The sequence below is a fragment of the Haematobia irritans genome, chromosome 1 (assembly GCF_050003625.1).
Source record: "Haematobia irritans isolate KBUSLIRL chromosome 1, ASM5000362v1, whole genome shotgun sequence".
Classification (NCBI taxonomy): Eukaryota; Metazoa; Arthropoda; class Insecta; order Diptera; family Muscidae; genus Haematobia; species Haematobia irritans.
The window spans coordinates 199,385,893-199,410,395 of NC_134397.1; the positions used below are offsets into that span (position 1 = coordinate 199,385,893).

At 30.1% G+C, this 24,503-nt stretch overlaps 1 protein-coding gene across 1 annotated transcript; it reads right to left on the reverse strand.

The window, feature by feature from the left end:
• Nucleotides 1-202: 202 nt before the first annotated feature.
• Osi10a (Osiris 10a) lies at nucleotides 203-9,722 on the reverse strand. The gene is made up of 3 exons (XM_075288395.1): nucleotides 9,399-9,722; nucleotides 985-1,166; nucleotides 203-886 (listed from the first exon to the last, which is right to left on the reverse strand). Exons 1-3 carry the CDS (start codon nucleotides 9,713-9,715, stop codon nucleotides 225-227), a joined length of 1,161 nt encoding a protein of 386 aa, XP_075144510.1. The 5' UTR covers nucleotides 9,716-9,722; the 3' UTR covers nucleotides 203-224.
• Between the last annotated feature and the right edge of the window lie 14,781 nt (nucleotides 9,723-24,503).

A 24,503-nucleotide genomic window follows, 5' to 3' on the forward strand; every position in this document is an offset into this window, starting at 1 on the left:
TTTTGCCAAAGACACCATGTGTCTATCTCGTCTCCTTCTGGGTGTTGCAAACATATGCACTAACTTATAATACACTGTTCCACAGTGTGGCGCAGGGTATAAAAACTCTCTTTTTGCAATACTATCTGGCCACACTGGCGTGAAATAAAATAAGACTTTCAAGTTTTATCAATTTTATTCAACTAATAAATACACACTCTTATACTACTTTTCGTTGTTATCACTTAAACTCTAATAATTTTCCATCCTGAATTGTCACTAGATGTCTTGAAACGATGACTTGATGGGACCTTTATAACACCAGGTATATCATCGTAATCCTCATCATAAGCAGAAGGACCTAATTTGCCATTAGTATGACGCATTCTTTCGCTACGATCAAGCATTAGCATTTGTTTCTCATAATTGTAGAAGTTATCCACTGCTGGTGTTGTTAGTACAGGTGCCTCTGTGGTATGGGTCTTCGTAGCACTATAAATGGTATTTTTATCATCATCTGCTCTTGGTTTTTCAAAAATAACTTTACGATCTTGTCGCTTATAGGGACCACTGTGTTGTAATTCATCTTGGTCATATTGTGAGAAAACAGTATGTTTTCCAGGAAAATAACCAACGGAGCCAGGAAAATTACCACCATGATATGGTGGTACGGGTGCTGGCAAAGGTCCACCACCAAACAACGAACCCCAACCACCAGCAGAAGCTAGTGATCCAGCCACACCACCAATGCCTAAAATGCTGCTAATGTACACAACTAACTTGGCAATAAAGAGCGACTTCTTAAGCAGCAGACAGATGACTGTGAACAGTATGGGCACCAGTGCTACCAAATTGAATTTAAGGCCGAGTAGGAAAGGTAAAATGTATTGCTTGGTTAAAATACGAGCTGAAAGAAATCAAATGGAATAGATAATGAATTCAGGTTTGTGTCTTGGCTAAATGAATATTTCTTTGGATGTCGACTATTGCCGTTATGCAACTCACCAGTTGAAGGCTCTTCATAATTGAAATTACGTTCATCTATGGTGGGATCCAACATAAATTGAGCCACACTATTCGCATCTGCTGAGGGTCCAATTTTAAGCATTAATCCTGGATAAATTCGATCCATGTGCCACTCTAGAGAACGTTGACTGAAAACTGCTCCAGCGTTTTCAAGAATACCCCTAGAAAGAAAATTATTAAAATAAACATTTATTTAAATTAATGAATTTACTATAAGGAAACAATGGAAACGCACACAGAAAATTTCATTAAATACTGGTCCAGAAACCCTTCTTTCAGTGCATTCTATGGCGCTTGGTATAAAAAAGTAACAATAAGCCGATATCCGCCCTGGTACGTCGTACGTCATTGCAACATTTACTTTTTCCCATATACACTTTTATGTATACGGTTAAACATATGTTATTCACATTGCCTTTGGCAAGCCTACAAATAAAATAAAGTTTGAAGGAAAAAAAACGGCCAAAATTAAATTAAGTATTTGCCAAAATGAACGCATGCTCACTTTTCACACCCCAGGCCATTCTAAGTTGGGATAATTGAATATAAATAAAGTTTTGGTATAAAATTTCTTGGGAAAGTATGTCGGTCACATTTATGTATACTCATTTTACGTTAACGGATTTGTGACATTTACATATCTTAGAGTATATAAAAGTTGAGAACGCTGAGAATTATGCTACATTTGAAAATAAGGGAAATTGGAAATAGCAAATACCATAATTTGAAAATTAAACCTCCTTTTTCATCCAGTGTGCGGTTTATGTCTAGATGGGGCCATATTTGCTTGTCGTGGCAATCCTTGCAGTTCTCCCCTCGGATATTCGCCATCATAAAAGCCCTATAACGCAGTATAAGCACGAAGGTAGCCAGAGGCATACCAAAACATTCTAGTTCCCTTGAAATATGTAAGGTAGATCCTAGCCTTGCTAAACTGGTCCGCTAGTATTTTCAGTATTATCACTCCTGATATCAGCAATAACGGATCGCTGCCTGATATGCGAGTTTGCAAAAACTATATGTGGAGGAAAAGGAGTCAATTGAACAGCTCTTGGCGAGTGTCCCAAATTTTGTGTGAGGCCTAAGCGAATTTTAGGGAGGTTTACTGGCGGGCCTGGAAAATGGTAATTTAAAATTTAATGTTTTTGGAACATTTAATCAAAATTCTATTTCTAAAGAAAATTTTGTCAAAATTATATTTCTATAGAAAATTTTGTAAAAATTTTATTTTGATAGAAAATTTTATTTCTATAGAAAATTTGGTCAAAATTTTATTTCTATAGAAAATTTTTTATTTCAATAGAAAATTTTGTCAACATTTTATTTCTATAGAAAATTTTGTCAAAAATGTATTTCTATAGAACATTTTGTCAAAAATGTATTTCTATAGAACATTTTGTCAAAATTTTATTTCTATATAAAATTTTGTCAAAATTTTATTTCTATACAAAATTTTGTCAAAATTTTATTTCTATATAAAATTTTGTCAAAATTTTATTTCTATATAAAATTTTGTCAAAATTTTATTTCTATATAAAATTTTGTCAAAATTTTATTTATATAGAAAAGTTTGTCAAAATTTTATTTATATAGAAAAGTTTTTCAAAATTTTATTTCTGTAGAAAATTTTGTCAATATTTTATTTCCCTAGAAACATTTTTTCTTGTAGAAAATTTTGTCAAAATTTTATTCCTTTAGAAAATGTTGTCAACATTTTATTCTTATAGAAAATTTTGTCAAAATTTTATTTCTATAAACAAATTTTCCAAAATTTTATTTCTATAAACAAATTTTCCAAAATTTTATTTCAATAGAAAATTTTATTTATATAGAAAATTTTATTTTAATACAAAATTTTATTTCTATAGAAAGAAAATTTTTGTCAATTTAGTCTTTAAAAAATTTTATTTCTATAGAAAATTTTTTTGTCACAATTTTAAATCTATAGACAAATTTGTAAAAATTGTATCACCATAGAAAATTTTAGTAAAATATTTTTTATAGAAAAATTTATCAAAATTTTAATTCTATAGAAAATCTTGTCAAAATGTTATTTCTGTAGAACATTTTGTCAAAATTTTATTTCTATAGAAAATTTTGTCAAAATTTTATTTTTATAGAAAATTTTGTCAAAATTGTATTTCCACAGGATATTTTATTAAAATATTTTTTATAGAAAATTTTGTCAAAATTTTATTTCCATAGAAATTTTTTTTGTCAAAATTTTATTTCTATAGAAAATTTTGTCACAATTTTATTTCCATAGAAAATTTTTTTTGTCAAAATTTTATTTGTATAGAAACTTTTGTCAAAATTTTATTTGTATAGAAACTTTTATCAAAATTTTATTTCTATAGACAAATTTGTCAAAATTTTATTTCTATAGAAAATTTTGTCAAAATTTTATTTCTATAGAAAATTTTGTCAAAAGTTTATTTCTAATAAAAGTCAATAGTTTTTCAAGCTTAAGATCTTCGTTTCCTTTATTTTTTACTTTTAATCCATTATTCCTGATATTTCGCAATTTTCACTGAATTGCTTCTTCAGAGGGGTTATTTGATCTATAATATTATTATTATTAATTAGTTTAGTAACAATTAGCATTTTATAAATACTGTTACGTTTTTATATTTAGGCGTTTTTAATTACCCGACAATTAAAACACAGTTCTTTTAAATAACGACAATCTACAATTTATTTACTATGACTTCACACTTTACAATTCGTTCACACTGAAGTTATTCGTTTGACGCTTTAATTAAGACTGACTCGTTAGCAGCATGCGAGCGCTTTTATATATGACGGTGTGGCAATTCGAGAACATTCTGGTAGCACTACAATATTCTGGCAACGCCAGAACATTCTTAGACAATGATAGAAGGATCTACGACCATTAAGTCATTCATCTGGTGGCTGCCAAACACATAACACTCACATAGATATGCGCTCGCATTACTACAAGAACAAAAACAATGACAATATACAATGAGATGAAATGAGAATGCAAAATAACAAAACAAAGGGGTTGTTATCAAAGAGAGTGAGAACTTACATGAAAATAAGCAAACAAAAGAACATAAAAGAAATTCAGGAAAGTGCTAGAAAATGAATAGATGATTCCAACAAGTTACAACGAAATTTTATCGTTACAATTTGAAATTTAAATTAACGGAAACTAATTTAAATAAACTTAAACTATAATTATCAAATTCGTAACAATACATACAATATAATAATCTTCTTAATTTTAAACTACAATCTACCAGGCGAACATAACATTAGCAAGCAACAACTATCTTTAACTTACATATGAGACAATGATCACAAAACAATTATTATTCTAATGGAGCCAGCGTACGAAAACAAACAAAACAAAACGTTTCCAATTGTTTCGTTTCGTACAATCCACATGTCCAAAACGAAACAAAACGAAAACCTGACATAACGGCACTTGCCTTTCGTTTTGTATTGTTTTTGTTCGTGAGTGGAAACCAAACCTAAACTGAAAAGTACTGTGGTGCTTAGTAAAATATAGGAAACAAAACGGTACACATTAAATGCAAACGTTTCGCAAACGTTTGCTCATTCGTTAAGTTCTTACAAGAAGAAAAATCTTGAATTTTATTTTTATACCCCTCACCACTACTTTGGCATAGGGTATAATAAGTTTGTGCATTTGTATGTAACGCTTTGGTAACGATTGGTCTCAGAAAAGTCTGAAACCAATCGTTTAGTATACCGATCGTCTTAGAATGAAATTCTGAGTCGATTTAGCGATGCCCGTTGTATACCCGTCCGTCTGACTGTATATGTAATTTTGTGTGCAAAGTACAGCTCGCAATTTAAGTCAGGTCGTTCTCAAATTTGGCACAGAATTTCACTTTGGCTCAAAAACAATCGCTATTGATTTTGAAAAAAAAATCGGTTCACATTTAGATATAACTCCCATATATAGAATTCGCCCAATTTGGATTAGTATGACTACAGAGGCAAAAGTTTTACTCTGATATACGTGAAATTTTGCAGAGGGAGTAAAATTAACATTCTAACTACGCTTGCTAAGTTTTGTTTAAGTCGGTTCAGATTTTGATATATCTCCCGAATATATCTTTCGACCGATTTAGACGTTTTACCCCTATTTACTTGAAACTTTGCGTAGGGAGTAAAATTAAGGTTCTGGATATGCATGCTTATTTTGGTTGAAATCGGCTCAGATTTTGATGCAGCTCTCATACATGATTTTGATATAGCTCCCGTACATGTAACTTTTAAAGAATTTCTGTTCACATTCTTCTTCTGTTCACATTCTTATCAGGGTGCGTATTTTTAAGATGACGCTCCAAATTACCGGCATGCCCACATAAAGTTTTATGGCAGTCTTCATTGTTACATATAAATGTTTTATTTTGATTGTCATACTCAAATAGTTGTCGTAATATATCATTTTTTGGACGCGGCATGATCGTACGAAGACACGGAGTACACTGATTTCACGTATTGGTTATGTCCCGTTGTTGCCATCGTTTCGCTCAGCAAACGTTTGCAAACGTTTTATTGCCGTTTCGTTACCGAACGAAACAACAAAACGACACAAATCCAAAGAACATTAAAGCAATCGTTCCGTTTCGTCTCTTTTGCTTTTGAAATGTTTGTTGTTTTGTTTGTGACTACGTACAAAACGATTGACGAAAATTGAAAAGTTTGTGACTTTAAATGATACGTACCTCAATCGTTTCGTTTGTTTTCGTACACTGAATGGAGCATCACTGCTCTCGTCTACTTTATCTATTGCACTGGTTGTCTAATGTTGTTGTTCGGATTATTCCTCGTCAGTTGGTCATCGTTTTTGCATATCATGTGCCTGTATATGTGTGCTATGCTGTCAGTGTCCGTTTTGTAATTTATTCGTCGAATAAACAAGTGCAATAGATAAAGTAGACGAGAGCAGTGATGCTCCATTAGAATAATAATTGTTTTGTGATCATTGTCTCATATGTAAGTTAAAGATAGTTGTTGCTTGCTAATGTTATGTTCGCCTGGTAGATTGTAGTTTAAAATTAAGAAGTTTATTATATTGTATGTATTTATAAAATGCTAATTGTTACTAAACTAATTAATAATAATAATATTATAGATCAAATAACCCCTCTGAAGAAGCAATTCAGTGAAAATTGCGAAATATCAGGAATAATGGATTAAAAATAAAAAATAAAGGAAACGAAGATCTTAAGCTTGAAAAACTATTGACTTTTATTAAAAAGAAAAAGATCGAATAAAACACCAAGAAACAAAAAAGTTTATTTCTATAGAAACATTTTTTGTCAAAATTTTATTTCGATAGAAAATTTTGTCAAAATTTTATTTGTGTAGAGACTTTTGTCAAAATTTTATTTCTATAGACAAATTTGTCAAAATTTTATTTGTAAGAAACTTTTGTCAAAATTTTATTTCTATAGACAAATTTATCAAAATTTTATTTCTATAGAAACTTTTATCAAAATTTTATTTCTATAGAAAAATTTTTTGTCAAAATTTTATTTCTATAGACAATTTTGTCAAAATTTTATTTGTATAGAAAATTTTGTCAAAATTTTATTTATATAGACAAATTTGTCAAAATATTATTTCTATAGAAAATTTTGTCAAAAATTTATTTCTATAGAAAATTTTGTCAAAAATCTATTTCTGTGAAAAATTTTGTCAAAATTTTATTTCTGTAGAAAATTTTGTCAAAATTGTATTCCATAGAAAATTTTATTAAAATATTTTTTTTATAGAAAATTTGGTCAAAATTTTATTTCTATAGAAAATTTTGTGAAAATTTTATTTCCATAGAAAATTTTTTTGTCAAAATTTTATTTTTTAGAAAATTTTATCAAAATTTTATTTCTATAGAAAATTTTATCAAAATTTTATTTCTATAGAAAATTTTATCAAAATTTTATTTCTATAGAAAATTTTGTCAAAATTTTTTTTTTCTATAGAAAATTTTGTCAATATTTTATTTGTATAGAATATTTAGTCAAAATTTTATTTCTATAGAAAATTTTGTCAACATTTTGTTTGTATAGAAACTTTTGTCAAAATTTTATTTCTATAGACAAGTTTGTCAAAATTTTATTTCTATAGAAAATTTTGTCAAAATTTTATTTCCATAGAAACTTTTGTCAAAATTTTATTTCTATAGACAAATGTGTCAACTTTTTTTTTGTATAGAAACTTTTATCAAAATTTTATTTCTATAGACAAATTTGTCAAAATTTTATTTCTGTAGAAAGTTTTGTCAAAAATTTATTTCTATAGAAAAATTTTTTGTCAAAATTTTATTTCTATAGAAAATTTTGTCAAAATATTATTTCTATAGAAAATTTTGTCAAAATTTTATTTCTATAGACAAGATTGTCAAAATTTTATTTCTATAGAAAATTTTGTCAAAATTTTATTTCTATAGAAAATTTTGTAAGAGGAAATTTCCCAAATGTTTTCTCCATAAGGAGTTAGCATAAAGGGCCCAAAATTGAGTTATCTCTCCCAGCCAGATCTATACTAAAGGCTGTGGAAAGGTTCATTCGCCCGAACCGAAACATGTACAGTCCAGGCGTGTATAGATTGGTATCTGGCGTTTTCTTTTCAATGGCTCTATTAACCATGTTCCTTAATCTATATCTGTCCATAAAGCTCGAAAAATAATTGTATAATTAGATATAATGCATTTGGACGTCAAGTGCCTGTTTCATTATCAGGCTAACATGAAATATAAGTCAACATTTTATTTGTATAGAAACTTTTTTCAAAATTTTATTTCTATGGAAAATTTTGTCAACATTTTATTTGTATAGAAACTTTTTTCAAAATTTTATTTGTATAGAAACTTTTGTCAAAATTTTATTTCTGTAGAAAGCTTTGTCAAAATTTTATTTTTATAGAAAATTTTGTAAATTTTTTTTTTAATTTTGTCAAAATCTTATTTCTATAGAAAATTTTTTTATTCAAAATTTTATTTCTATAGAAAATTTGGGAAGTACCTCGCAGTTGAAGAGGAATACTTTGCACAATCTACCAAACAGTAAAAAATCTACCATTTTTGGTAGAATTCCGTTACAACCGTGGTCCATGGATATTGTGAAAGAACGAATGGTGCTATTTTAGCCAAGATAAATATTTTGTGTAGGTATTGGTGGTGGGTTTTGAACAAAAACCAAAACAAAATAAATTTTAACAAATTAAAATGCTGAAAATTTTTTTCACAAAAAAATTCACCAAAGATAAATATTTTGTGTAGGTATTGGTGGTGGGTTTTGAACAAAAACCAAAACAAAATAAATTTTAACAAATTAAAATGCTGAAAATTTTTTTCACAAAAAATTCACCAAAAAATTATAATTATATTAAATGATATCTCTTAATTTAGTTCTCATACCATTTTATGACTATAGCGTATGATTATGAATCAAAAATAAAATTCTGCTAGTTTTGATTAGAAACAGTTTTAAAATTATTTTTGCTTTTGGAGTATATTTTTTTGGTAAAAACCTCTCATTTCGAACAATGAACAAGGTTTTGTCATGTATAGCATTTTATATTAATTGTATTAGGTTTGAGTTTTCAGTTGTAGTTTATCATCTACAAGTATCATCCACAAAAGAAATATTCTGTAAACTTTAGAAATATATATTTTTTTAATTTTAAAACTTTTGCCTTTTGTGTCATCTTGACGGTATAAGCCAACATAAAAAAGGAGATGAAATTCAGAGTTATAATTGTAAGGTTTATAAACTTTACCAATAGGCGAGAGGACCATTTATAGAGGCTTTCAGTAGGGTTCCAGTCCATCTAGGCTTACTGCTCGGCTCTTACCATACAAAATTTCAAAGATTGATCTATAACCCTTCTCAAATAACGGAAATTTTTCTATTTTTGTTATCTCAGCATTTTACGCAATCAGATATTTTTGATCCCTTTATATGGGAGGTACGGTAAGGGTCGACCACTCCTTTACGTACCTCCCATATAAAGGGCACTAAACTTCGCATTTGTCTTAGTTTCGACCATCAACAATGCCCTTCAAAGATTCGCTTTCCTACGATACCTGCTTCAATTTTTGTCCATTCGTTGTATAGGACCGAAGCACTGTGCGGCGGAGTCGACTGGACGAAAATTGACGGAGCGATTTGCCGGCTTCATTCTTGGCACCGCACACAACATCTGTGCAATATACCTTCTAATGTCCATTGTCATATTGCTCCGTTATGCTTAGCTATCAGTTAACAAAAATAAAGCACAAATATCTTCTTTTAATCTTAAACTATGACTGAAATTATCACTTTTTATTTCGATCGCCATTTATTTCGATTTAAGATGAAACTTTTATATACTAGATCACACCTCTTTACCTAATATCCACTGGATCGGTATCCAAAAAATTCACCAATGATCTTCCCGCTGCATTATCACTTTTAGTTGCTATAAAGTCCTTTGCCAATGTCACATTGTCTTTTTCTTCGAATCGCTGCAAAAAACTAATAGCACTACGACCAATGCATTCTCTAACATTAGGGTTTTTCGATTTTCTTAAACAATATTGAAATTCTTGCAGATTTTGTGAATTATTTGTCGATATTGCACTACTGTTCATATCACATACGCTTAATAGAATGAAAAGCAATAGCACATAAAACTCTAGAGATATATTTCCGTTCGAATGATCCATTTCGATATAATTGAGGGCACGTACTAAGACTAACTAAAGTGTGATTGGACAACCACCCACTATTTTATAGAAGACCAGATCACTGGAAAATTAAGCAAAACCCAAAAGTATCTTACAGTTTACATCATTACCACTGCTAAATGCGAAACATTTGGTCTTTTTCTGTTTGGTCAAAAAACATCATTATAGTGTGTGCGTAATTTGCACTACAAATGCCGGTAAAAATGGCAAACTCCAAAACAATACAAGCTCACATTTACTATACCAGAACGAATATGTCAGCCTAGAGGAAGTTCATCAAAACAATATCTAGCAAAGACTAAATTTTATACGAGGGTTGGTACAAAAAATGCAAGCGATATTATAATGAACAAAAAAAAAAACAACAATTTGAAATTTTAGAGAATTTACCTTCATTCAGGCCAAGCCGAACCTAACGTATCCTCCACCATGGATTGCAAATTGAATTGTAAGTTAGGCCATATGAAGTCTCTTTAGCTCTTGATCGGTTTATATAGAGGAGTCCATAAATAATTATGAACCAATTTTCATGGCGTAATTACAAGGACAAATTTCAACCGGATCGGAGGAAATTTATTCCTCCAAGCTCGGAAGGTCAAATCTGGAGATGGGTTTATATGGGGTATATATAATTATGGACCGATATGGACAAATTTTTGTATGGTTATTATAGGGGGTTATAACAGATATCATTTTCAACTGGATCGTATGAAATTTTGGCTCTTTTTTAATTTGTCTGCCATTTTCTGGCTCTTTTCGCTCATTTTTAGTCTTTTTCTGATTAAAGGAACTAAATTTTAGGCTAAATAAAACAAAGTGACAAAGGAAATGTAAAGGACGTTGTAAAGTTGGAAAAATTTGTAGTAGCAACCAAGTTAAAAAATAAAATCCTAAATAAATCATAAGGGCGTTGGTTGATTAAATGAATAAATAAATAAATTTGTTCCATATTGGATTATTCTACAGTCTATGAATTTAGTTAAGAATTTCACATTAAAATACACACACACAGAAAAAAATTTCCGTAGTTAAACTAACGCTACATTTAACTTATTTTTATTGGAAAAAAATTGTTTGCTACAGCTTAATGAAATCTTACTTTTTTTAAGTATGTCTCAAAAATTTTATGAACTAAACGTAAGTATAAAATTCAATGACCGTACACATAAGTTCAATATGAATTAAAGCAAACGAAGATTTTCGTGCGATTCCCAAAAATAGTAAGAAAGACCTATTGTATGGTTAAAATGATGATGATTTGGCGCTAATGATTTTCTTCTTTACTTTTAGTTCATTTTTTCTTCTATGAGAGGATGTAATTGCGTGAACTGCAGTTAAAATGTACAACAGGGCATTAAATTTTCCTGGTTTTAACAACGCTTTGTGGAAATCTGAAAATGTGGAGTAAAATTTATTTCAATTTTCGTGGTAGTTCATTCTTCCTATAAAACAGTTCACTTTTTTTCGGTGTACCAGACGACGTCGAAAAACTACAACGAAATCTTTCTAACGCCGAAATCTTTCTTGACGACCCAGAACATAAAATTTTGAAACTTAGTGATGTTATTAAACATTTTTTTCAACGATGAAGAAAACAGAATTTAAATCTTGTGAACGTAACTTATTTCAGATTTTCTTTGCAGAATGTACTCTTACACAGAAAAAAATTTCCGTAGTTAAACTAACGCTAAATTTAACTTATTTTCATTGGAGAAAAAATTATTTGCTTGTAGTTAAATTTTATTATTTTTATCGAAATTTTCCACAGCTTAATGAAATCTTACTTTTTTTAAGTATGTCTCAAAAATTTTATGAACTAAACGTAAGTATAAAATTCAATGACCGTACACATAAGTTCAATATGAACTAAAACAAATGAAAATTTTCGTACGATTCCCAAGAATAGTAAGAATGAACTACTGTATGGTTAAAATGGTGATGATTTGGCGCCAATGATTTTCTTCTTTACTTTTAGTTAATTTTTTCTTCTATGAGATGATGTAATTTCGTCAACTGTAGTTCAAAAGTACAACAGGGCATTAAAATTTCCTGGTTTTAACAACGCTTTGTGCACACAGAAAACAAATTTGTTGTGCACTGAAAAAAACAGTGAACCCACCAGGAAGAAAACTTTCGGTTAATTTTGGAAAATTTTGAATATTTGTAGAAAATTTTAACTAAACAGTATTACAAACGTTGGCATCACACCGATGTCATAAAAATAAGTAAATATTTTTCGACAAATACAAGAAAATTTATTAGACATAACTAAGTTTTTCCACTTGTTAAAGCAAATTTTGTAGTTTGAAGAAAAAACTTGGAGTTCAAAATTGCAAGAATGTCTTTGGTGACATACGAAGTTCGTGATGGACGCATTTTTTAAAGAAATTCTGAACTATTTTGTGGAAGGTAAAATTTAGTTAATCTTTATGTTTCATTTGAGTATATTTTTTTTCCTGTCTTTTAGTTAATTTAACTAACGTACACAAACAATTATTAGAGTAAAGGAAACTTTCTCCAAACATAATATTTCTATGAACTTTATTTTAAAGTTAAATTGGCTTTAGTGAAATAGAGAGTTCACTTTTGGTTGAGTGTGCCAACCAATTCTTTTGCCAACCAAATTATTCGGTCCCATTTACTACCAGAATATAACTAACAAAATTTGTCAAAGCAACCAACTGTTGTCTTGCACAACAGTATATCAAATTGTTTGGATAACTAAAATTTGGGCACATTATAAGTCTAACGGCCATTTTCATGTATCTCCGTTAGACTGTAACTCTCAGTTAGCAGAAAATAAAATCGAAATATCTTCTCTCCGGTTAACTTTAACTGAAAAATTTTTAGCAGTAAGTTCCTAACTGGCATATGAAATATATAGACAAGATGACAGACATGTCCATAGTACGGTTTAAAAGTTCGTTAGCTAACGTAGCACTAACGGAGCTTCCTGAAAATGGGGGTAATTGGTAATCCCAACCAATAAGATTTTATTCGTTTGTTGAAACAACTATTTATTATTTTCGGACAACCAATGCTTGAGAAATTAAAGAAACCATTTGGTGAATTAATTTTAGTCTGTATTTAATTTTAATACACATTAATATTTTTATTGACTATTGACCTAATAAAACATCGTCATCTTTAGAACCTTTTATGAACTGCAAAAAAAAACTCCATGAAATAGCAAGAGTTGCGAAATCTACACAATTTTCAGGTCCAAGGAGGTCAAAATATCTTTTTTTTAAATATCTGGAAGAAATAATAATATAAAAAAAAAAAAAATTGAGTTAACGGTAAAAAATGTACCTTTGATCGTATTCTGTTGGCAAAGTTTGTCTAATAGTACACGCCTTACATGATTATATATGCACTCAGAGAAGAGTGAACCCATTGGCGAGTTATTTTTAACTAACCAGTGTTAATATTGAACTTCGTATGCCGCTAAAGAAGCATGTACCCATAGTAAGTTCAACATTTTCCTATAGGTTAGTAATTTGTTTTAACTTTTGTCAAGTTCAAATTTAACTGTTCAGAAGTAAAAATTAACTAAATAATAAATTTTTTGAAAACGAAAAAAATAATGTTCCAGATTTCCTAGACCACCTGGTGACTTAGAGCAAGGAAACCAAGGGGGAGGATCCCAATTTCTACATGTCATATTATATTTAGTACAAATCACTTATTCTTCTGTAGTACAAATCCTTTAGAATCATTTATTAGATTTTATTTGTAGCATTTTATAAAATGTTACCTTTTGTCCGGACGGAGGATCGAACCGCGTACCATCAGTTTTCTAACTAAACACACTATCCACTGGGCCACTTAGATCTTACACTCATCAACAACCAAATGAGAATTTGTTTATTCTTTTCTTGCTTGGCTGCATGTATTCATTAACACATGCAGTCAAGGGTGTCTATTTTTACAAACACCACACGAGCACATGTTTCGGAGACGAACTATTGTCTAGAAGTAGATTCACTCAACGGTAGTTAGAATTGACATTCATCGTTAGTTTATTTATACTAAAAATGGAAATTTCGTGTCCAACTAGACTTCGTAGTATTGCACAGTAAAAGTTCAGTAACGCTGAGAAACTTCTTCGTGCGATCGAGAAAATATTTGCTTCAGTCCATTTACGAACTCATTGGGAGTTCTTAACCATTTTGCTGGTAATGGCCGTAAGTTCAATTTACTTCCACTGAGTTCATTTTGCTCATCAATAGTTAAATTTAACTAACTGTGGGTAAAATTTTGAACTACTCAATATTATGGAATTTACTTGTAGTTACGACGTTAAATTTTCTGAGTGTGTCATTCGATTTGAGTGGCAGTACCCCAATGTACCCAAAACCTCAACAGAGAATAAAAACTGAATGGAAATGATGCAGATGCTGCTGATTCTCCACTCACAATTACCCGATCGTGACTCACGCATGGACCTTGAAATGTTGTTATGTCTTTGCACCAGAATCTTTCCTCAGTTCTGATCGATTTTAAGTTCGATGGCGAGGTAGTCAATCTATATATTTACCATTCACATCCTCGGAAATCGTCATATTTGTTAAAATATCTCTAGTAGGGAAGAACGTAAGTGAGTGAGTGGTATTAATTTCATTTGATGAATATGTTACTCACCTCTTAAGAATGCAGCTACCGAATTAAAAAGAATATATACCTAATTCACAGCAAGTCTTTATGGCCAGAATTTTCTCCAATATTGGGTACTGGACATGAAAAAATTGAATTGTATTGAAATTTTGAGAAATTAGAGTTTATAATTAATGAAATCAAGCAACAACTTATTTGTTGTCATATTTATGTAATCCATAGCAAAAAATTCCTTTATAACTATAAAATTTGTTAAGTCAACCAACTTATTGGCTAGGCGGACTTTCAGTTGGGTTTGGTGACATATTGGCAAAACAAATATCAGTTATCACAACAGGGTGGAATAAATTGAAATGGTTAGTTACTTCAATGTATATATAACGACCAATATTTGGTCGTGTGTACCAACTTTTGGTCACACCACCGTTATATTGATTATATCAAACAAGAGAAATAACTAACAATTATCCCACACAATCAAAAATTGTGGGTCTACACTATCAAACTGTTGTCGTAATCGAATTCCAAGCAATCATTTCTCTGGGTGTGGAAATCTCAAAATGTGGAGTAAAATTTAGTTCAATTTTCGTGCGTTCATTATTCCTATAAAATAGTTCATTCTTCCTATAAAACAGTTCACTTTTTTTCGGTGTATGTTCTCACGAATTTTTAATGCATTAATTTTTAAAATTTGGCTCTTTTCCAAAAGAGTCAGCGGTAACGCGGATAACAAGTAATGATAGGTTAATAAATTTGCCATTATATCACTGCACACAGAAAAAAATTACACAACAAATTTTCCAATTAAAATTTTAATTGTGTTTAAAAAAAAAAGTTAATTGGATCAATTAATTTCGTGATTGAATCGGAAAAAAAAATTTTTTTGTGTGCATGTACTACGGTACACTATGTGTACTTCGTACAATAAAACAGTCTCGAATGCGCATCACTGATGCAAAATACATTTTAAAAACCAAAAGACTGCACTAAACATCAAAAAAATTTTCGATTAATTCTAATCAAAGAAAATCCCAAATAAGAAACTATCAAGATTGTACAAAATCCCGCAATTAAAATTTTAGAGTTCTTCTTTAATTGGTCGACAAGATTTTTTTTAATGGATACTCTGAAAAATCATCTCCATTTTGTTCATAAACTTTTGAAGTGGTAATCGTACTATCCCCATTAACATTGTACATGTAACCGACAACATGTGGCAGTGTTTTGTTGTTCCATTGCCATGGTCAGTGCACACTCGTATTGTAATCGGTGCTGTTGCCAGTTGTGTTGTGTTGATGTTTGTTTTATGGTATGGTGGCTAACTATTACGTTTTTACGAAAATCGTTATTTAACATTTTCAAAATTTTCTATGATTTTCTTGTGGTTTTTCGCACATTATATAATTTAGAGTAAAGATAAATGAATGAATGAACGATCGCATGTTTCAAATGTCCATTGTCTGAACAAAAATTGCCAGCCACTTGTTGACCCACTAAATCTAATGATCGTTAATATTTGGAAGTAGCTTTTGATTTTTTGTGGGTGATGATATTTTCCTTTTTGGATTTGCAGTGAGCTATATTTTTTTGTAGTTGCATACCTAGACAAAAATTATGAATCATTTGTAAAGCTAAATGATGATGACCGTTTTATTAAATCGTAACATTTAATTGTATTCGTGTGCTTAAACTTCAGGAAATGACCCAAAATTTAAAATTAGCTAACAAGTTTTTCCAAGCATTGATGGCTACTTGTACCTGATCGCCATCATGAAGCTATTCTACATTAAATCGCTTCTACAATTTTTCAATTTGTTTTGAAACCTGAAGATTCAGCGGCAGCTGAGAGCAGTTCCTAAATCGTTCAAGTAAATATCATATAGAATTAATACAAACCAGGGTTGGTAAAGTTGACACTTTTGTGCTTTTTTTACCCACCACCATAGAATGGTGACGGGGGTATAATAAGTTTGTCATTCCGTTTGTAACACATCGAAATATCGATTTCCGACTATATAAAGTATATATATATTCTTGATCAGGGAGAAATTCTAAGACGATATAAGCATGTCCGTCTGTCTGTTGTAATCACGCTACAGCCTTCAATAATAGCGCTATCGTCCTGAAATTTGGCACAGATTCGTCTTTCGTTTGCAGGCAGGTCAAGTTCGAATATGGGCTATATCGGTCCAAGTTTGGATATAGTCCCCATATAAACCGACCTCCCGATTTGGGGTCTTGGGCTTATAAAAACTTTAGTCTTTATCCAGTATCGGTCCATGTTTTGATATAGCCCCTTATAGACCGATCTCCAGATTTTATTTCTTGGGCTTCTAGAATCCGTAGTTTTTATCCAATTTGTCTGAAATTTGAAATCTAGAGGTATTCTAGGACCATAAAAACGTGTGTCGAAAATGGTGAGTACCGGTCCATGGTTCGATATAGCCCCCATATAGACCGACTCCCGATTTTACTTCTTGGGCTTCTAGAATCTGTAGTTTATACCCAATTTGCCTGAAATTGGAAATCTAGAGGTATTCTGGGAAAATAAAGAGATGTGCCGAAAATGGTGAGTATCGGTCCATGTTTTGATATAGCCCCCATATAGGCCGATCTCCCGATTTTATTTCTTGGGCTTCTAGAATCCGTAGTTTTTATCCAATTTGCCTGAAATTGGAAATCTAGAGGTATTCTAGGAAAATAAAGGGATGTGCCGAAAATGGTGAGTATCGGTCCATGTTTTGATACAGCCCCTTTATAGACCGATCTCCAGATTTTATTTCTTGGCTTCTAGAATCCCTAGTTTTTATACAATTTGCCTGAAATTTGAAATCTAGAGGTATTCTAGGACCATAAAAACGTGTGTCGAAAATGGTGAGTACCGGTCCATGTTTTGATATAGCCCCCATATAGACCGATCTACCGATTTTGCTTCTTGGGCGTCTAGAAAGTGTATTTTCTATCCGATTTGCCTGAAATTGGAAATCTAGAGGTATTCTAGGAAAATAAAGAGATGTGCCGAAAATGGTGATTATCGGTCGATGTTTTGATATGGACCCCACATAGACCGATCTCCCGATTTTACTTCATGGGCTTCTAGAATCCGTAGTTTTTACCCAATTTGCCTGAAATTGGAAATCTAGAGGTATTCTAGGAAAATAAAGGGATGTGCCGAAAATGGTGAGTATCGGTCCATGTTTTGATACAGCCCCTTTATAGACCGATCTCCAGATTTTATTTCTTGGCTTCTAGAATCCCTAGTTTTTATACAATTTGCCTGAAATTTGAAATCTAGAGGTATTATAGGAAAATAAAGAGATGTGCCGAAAATGGTGATTATCGGACAACGTTTCGATGTAGCTCCCATATAGAGCGATCTCTAGATTTACTTCTTGGGCTTCTAGAATCCGTAGTTTTTTATCCCATTTGCCACAAATTGAAAATATACTGGCATTTTAGACCCATAACAAAGTGTATATGATTAAGTTTTATCGATCCATTTGGTAAGGCCTTCATATAGACCGATTTAACTTATTGAGGGTATAGAAGGCGCACTGATCATGTAATTTGGTTGAAACTGAATGCAAAATTTGCAGATTTTACTTCTCGTTGTCATTTAAATAATTGGGATGATAATCCACAGATTATAGATTTCAAATCAAGGCGTTGTTTCATAATTTTCTTGCACACTTACAGGAGATGTTTATGATTCCTCTAAAACTCAAACAAAAAAGGGTTCTTATGAATTCAGAATCTGATGTAGTCTTCATAGGTAAAATCTTTACATTTATCTGTGGGAAGCGTACTGGTTGAAGTGATCTGCTTGTGAAAATGTCATTAACACCCCACCCATTGTGTACTTTTTCATTACAATTACTCTACACTGAAAAAAAGCATGCCCGGTTCCAAAGATATTTTCTTTACTTTAACAATTTTGGTATTGATTCCGAGCCAAAGAAGCGGAGAATTCAAGTAAGAATACTTTTAAGACACAATTCTCTTTTAAATTTTGGTTTTCTGAACTTGATTCTAGCAAATTTTAATGTTTTGCTTTTTCATCTTTTTTCCTTCATATGCTATCAAGTCCTTTAAAAACAAGTTAACGACAACTTTAGGGTTAGGTTAGGTGGCAGCCCGATGTATCAGGCTCACTTAGACTATTAAGTCCATTGTGATACCACATTGGTGAACTTTTCTCTTATCACTGAGTGCTGCCCGATTCCATGTTAAGCTCAATGAGAAGGGACCTCCTTTTTATAGCCAAGTACGAGCGGCGTTCCACATTGCAGTGAAACCACTTAGAGAAGCTTTGTAACCCTCAGAAATGTCACCAGCATTACTGAGGTGGGATAATCCACCGCTGAAAAACTTTATGGCGTTCGCTCGAAGCAGGAATCGAACCCACGACCTTGTGTATGCAAGGCGGGCATGCTAACCATTGTACCACGGTGGCTCCCAACGACAACTTTAGTTTCAAAATTCAGACTGGACTTCCAGTAGAAATATGCTATGTTTCAAGTAAAAAATCTTTAAAATAAAGTGTTGGATAAAATGTCCTATTTTAGAACGATTTTTTGCTTTGTAGTCAAGATGCAAATTTAAAGACAATTTCATTAATTTTAAAGAAGTTTTCTGAATTATTAAAGTTTAGTTGACCTTAGGGCAAAAAATTTTTCTTTCGTGTTATGATACCCAGTTTTAAATCAAATCACTTAATTATAAGGACAACACGACTTCATTGAAAAGTTTATCGACTTTTGCATAAGGAAAAAAACTTTATATTAGAGAAATGCGTCTTCTACGCTAAATAAAATTTGAATTCGTATTTTAAAGACATGAAATCTTTGGTCTCACGACAGAATCCAACATTTTTGAGGGGAATATTGTCTATACCACATTCGTCCACAATTGTGAAATGTGATTTTTTTCCGCCACACTGGGGAAAATAGTATTACATGATAGTTTATATATTAACGCGAAGAATGAGGCAATGTTTAGAGCTGGCCCCTGAGCCGGTTGCCACACATTCTATCACGAAATTAATTGATCTAATTAATTTTTAACTGAAATGTCTTCAATCACACAAATGATAGTATCAATTAAAAAATTAATTGAAGAAATGATTGTATCAATTAAAAAATTAATTGAACGTCAATTACAAACTTAATTGATCCAATTAAAAAATTAATTGATACTATTAACTTTTGTGATTGATTTTTGTTTCAATTAAAAACAAATGTTGAATTGATTTTTTGATTGAATTTTTTTCTTAAACTCAATTAAGACTTTGATTGGAAAAACTTTCGTGAATTTTTTTTGTGCAGTTGGTAGAATTCTACAAAAAATGGTAAATTTTTTACTGTTTTGTAGATTGGTACAATTCTTGATTTTGGTAGATTTTGCCAACAGGTACTTCTTACAAATTTCAAAAAATTTTCTATAGAAATAAAAGTTTGACAAAATTTTGTATAGAAATAAATTGTTGACAAAATTTTCTATAAAAAAATCCTATAGAAGTAAAATTTTGGCAAAATTTCCTATAGAATATAAATTGGACAAAGTTTCCTATAGAAATAAAATTTTCAAAAATTTTCCATAGAAATAAATTGTTGACAAAATTTTCTATAGGAATAAAATTTTGACAAAATTTTCTATAGAAATAAAATTTTTACAAAATTTACTATAGAAATGAAATTTTGACAAAATTTTCTATAGAAATAAAATGTTGACAAAATTTACTATAGAAACAAACTTTTGACAAAATGTTCTATAGAAATAAAATTTTGACAAAATTTTCTATAGAAATAAATTTTTCACAAAATGTTCTATAGAAATAAAATTTTGACAAAATTTTCTATAGAAATAAAATTTTGACAAAATTTACTATAGAAATAAAATTTTTGCAAAATTTTCTATAGAAATAAAATTTTGGTAGATTATTTTTGGTTCGAGTGGTAACCATTATTATGATCCGAAATGGACCAATTTTTGTGTGATTGGAGATTGGCTATATGTAACTACAGACCGATATGAACCAATTTTGGTATGGTCGTTAGCGGCCATATACTAACACCACTTTCCAAATTTGAACCGGATTGGATGAATTTTGCTCCTCCAAGAGGCTCCGGAGGTCAAATCTGGGGGCTACATACACTGAAAAAAATATTGTCGTGAGGTCAAAGATTTCATGTCTTTAAAATACGAATACAAATTTTGCTTAGCATAGAAGACGCATTTCTCTACAATAGAGTTATTTTCCTTGTCCAAAAGTCGATAAACTATTCAATGAAGTCGTATTGTCCTTATATTTAAGTGATTTGACTTAAAAATGGGTATCTTAACATGAAAGAAAAAATTAATAGGCTAAGGTCAACTTGACTTTAATAATTCAGAAAAATTCTTTAAATTTAATCAAATTGTCTTTAAATTTGTTGTCTTTTTGCATCTTGACTACAAAGCAAAAAATCGTTCAAATATAGGACATGTTTTTCAAAACTTTATTTTAAAGAAGTTTTTTACTTCAAACATAGCATAATTTCTACTGGAAGTCTAGTCCTAATTTGGAAAATAAAGTTGCCTTTAACTCGTTTTTAAAGGACTTTGATATCATATGAAGAAAAAAGCTGAGAAAGCGAAAAATTAAAATTTGCTTCCTAGAAGCAAGTACACAAAACCTAAATTTAAAAGAGAATTGTGTCTTAAAAGTATCCTTACTTGTACACAGAAAAAAAAGTGTCTCGTAAATTTAAGAAGATTTTTACAATAATTTATTACAAGAATTTTCCAGAATTTTAGTTCATTTTTCGTATCTTCAACGAAAATTAACTACTCGGAAGGAAATTTTACAAATTCTAAGTAGCAATCGTTTAGTTCATGGCCTACAAAATACGATGGAAATTTCCTTAAAAAATTTCTTAACTGGTAGTTAAAAATTCGTTTGTCATGCTATAAAACTACTTGTGAAATGTAAAGTACTTTCTAAATAATAAGTGCAATTTACTATAAGATTTTTTTGTATGAGAAAATATTTTTTTACGAAAAATGAACTTGAAAGTGGATAGCAATTTCTTACTGACAATTCTTATAGTTAATAATTGTTGGTAAAAAATTACCCAATGAAATATTTTTAGTTCACATGTAATAAAATTTATAGACATTTTCGTCAAAAATGGTAGATAACATTTCTTGAAAATTTGGCAAATTTTAAGTTAAACGTTTCATCGTTCATAAACTGGTGTGCCTTTACGAATATTATTCTTAGAGTAAATTTTCAGTAGATGCGACGAACTAATGAATAGTACAGAGATTTTTATCGGCATAGTGGAATGTGATTAATGTAAAGATGATGTTACTTGAGTTTTGTTGTGTATACATGAGCGTGGGTTGTTTTTATTTTTGTTCATTTAGTGGTTTGTGTGTGTGTGTGTTTATTGTGTGGATGGTTTATTTGGCTGGATGAGGTGTTGTTTTCAATAAAGGCACATGTGTTTTTGTTGTTGTAGGAATGTTTTGGCTTTGCTTGGTTTTGTTTGGCATGCTTCAGTTGTATATTTGGCGTTGGCGTGGACTGTTGCATCTTTTAAGTAGGTATGCAACAAGGGAATATAAAGGCATGGAATATTTTGGATTTTTGAGACATATATTGGTGTTTGTTTATTAAACCTTTTAAATGAAAGTTATTAATATTTTATCGGTAGTTTAGAAAAAAGTTATTACGAATATTTAGGAAAATATGTTGAAAGTGTATTGAAATTTTTAGTATTCTATGTAAAAAAATAATACTCAATTCCAGATGAATTTGGAAAATTTTTTTATTGTATCTCAGCGTATAGTTTATTCATAAATTGGTAAGTATTTTTTTTAACATGACTTTCTTTTAAAAAGAATATTTTTTATGTATATTATTATTTGTTAATTATTTTTTGGAAACCAGTTTAATGTTTGTCTTTGTTGTAAAAACAATATTTAATTTCAGAGCAACTCCAGATGGATTCGGACAAATTAAAAAAATAGAGAATTGGTAAGTTTTCTTTTAAAAATTGGCTTTATTTCAACTAGAATATTTACGTTTTTGTGACCTTTTTATCATCAAAATTACAGGTTTTTAATACCTTATTTTAGTATTTTTTAATCAAAATTTTTGGAAACCAATGTGATATTTTTAATGTAAAAACAAATATTTAATTTCAGAATAACCCCTTAAAAATTTGGACAAATTTTTAGTACTCCTTTGCCTGTAATTTAATAGTGAATTGGTAAGGATTCTTTAACTTTCTTTTAGCCCTGGACAGTCATCCTTATTTTTTGTATTTAACGTCATCATTCGTCATTTTGACTACGGCTCATTTCAAGACGCTATAATTTTCATCGTGAGCGAAAAAGTGAAGCAAACTTGAGTTTATTTTCTTATTCTATTTGGTTTTAAGTAGTATAAAACAAAAATTAATAAAACGGTCGAATTAGTATAACTTAAATTTACCATTTCCCAATAGACTAAAGTTTTAAATCGAAAATGAAATTACGTGTCGTCATTTTGACGAATGATGACTGTCTAGGGTTATCAAGAATATTTGGTTTTTTATGCATATTATTATTTTTTTCATTAAATTTTTTGAAAACTTATTTAATAATTTTATTTAATATTTAATTTCAGAGTAACCCAAATAAATTTGGACAACTTTTTATATTTCCCCTCAGCGTACAATTTAATAGAGAATTGGTAAGTTCTATATTAAAACTTTGGCTTTCTTTCAACTAGAATATTTATTTTATTATATCCTTCACATCGATAACAACACAGTTTTATGAGTTTATATAGAATACTTCATTATTTCTCTAATTGTTTCAGGTACAAATTTTATGAGATACGTTTTCCAAAGAAAAGTTGAATTCCTTAAACCATTTGATAAAATGCCCCCAAATATGGTAAGTAAGCTAAAATAAAGATTTAAAAAATTATATTTCATTACATGGTGTTAATTTTTAACAATTTTCATCATTGCTTCCATTTTTTTCCAGCAAGATATGTGAAAAAATTACCTACGATGAATAAAACAAGGATAAGTCAAAATGTTCAAACAGCGAGTTCAAATGAACTACTCTCTGTTCCACGTGTTCATAATTTTTATTCACAAAAAACATTGTATTAAGAACTTTCATCATAAGTTTTTATAATAAAGTACTTTTGCTTAAAGAAAGTTTAATTTTATTGTATGAAAATTTTCATAATAGTAAAACAGTTTGTTGTTCCTTTAATTATTTAATTTCTCTGTACTGTGGAATGATTGATTTAAAAATAGTTTAGTCGTCGACATTTTAAAGAGACTGTTAACCAATTTTTATTATCGGGTTTCCCAAAAAATAAGCAAGTAAAACAAAATAATACTGACTTTTTAACTTGGTAGTGGTATATAAATCTTATGGCGTTGTAAAAATGAACTAAAATACAATGTTATAGATGAACTAAAATTTAAGAGAATTATAAACTAGACAAGTTGAAAAAAATCTTAAGGGCTAAATCATGGTCAATATTACTACAGTTTAGTTCATTTTGCAATGGAAAAGGGTTCACTGTTTTTTCAGTGTATTCTCCGCTTCTTTGGCTCGGAATCAATACCAAATTTTTTAAAGTAAAGACAAAATCTTTGGAACCGAGTATGCTTTTTTTTCAGTGTATAATAGAAATTTATGTATGGTGTCTAAATTGCATTTAGACAAATATACTTTTTTTTGTTGAAATATTAATAATGTTTAGAGAATTTAAATATTAACGTAATTTTATTAACTATTGTGAATTTAATAGTAACGATAACGAATATGCTTGATTAATTTTTATACTTTATCGATATTAAAACCTGGAATTTTTCCAGCTACATTTGTATCTTTAGAAAGAAACAAATCTGAAATTGAAATGAAATATGAAATTATATAGTCACTTTGTGAAATAACCTCCAGCGGTGAGCATCAAATAAAATTAATTACTCTTCCCAAACCGAATTTTGACTGGTTTTATTTCTTGTATAATTTCCGCTTTATATATTTCCCCACATTGTACCATCATCATTCTCTTATGAGAAATTACATGCGGTATTTGCAATAACAATTGTTGCTCCCCCTTTTTGGTTCGTCACCATCATTTGGACAACTACTC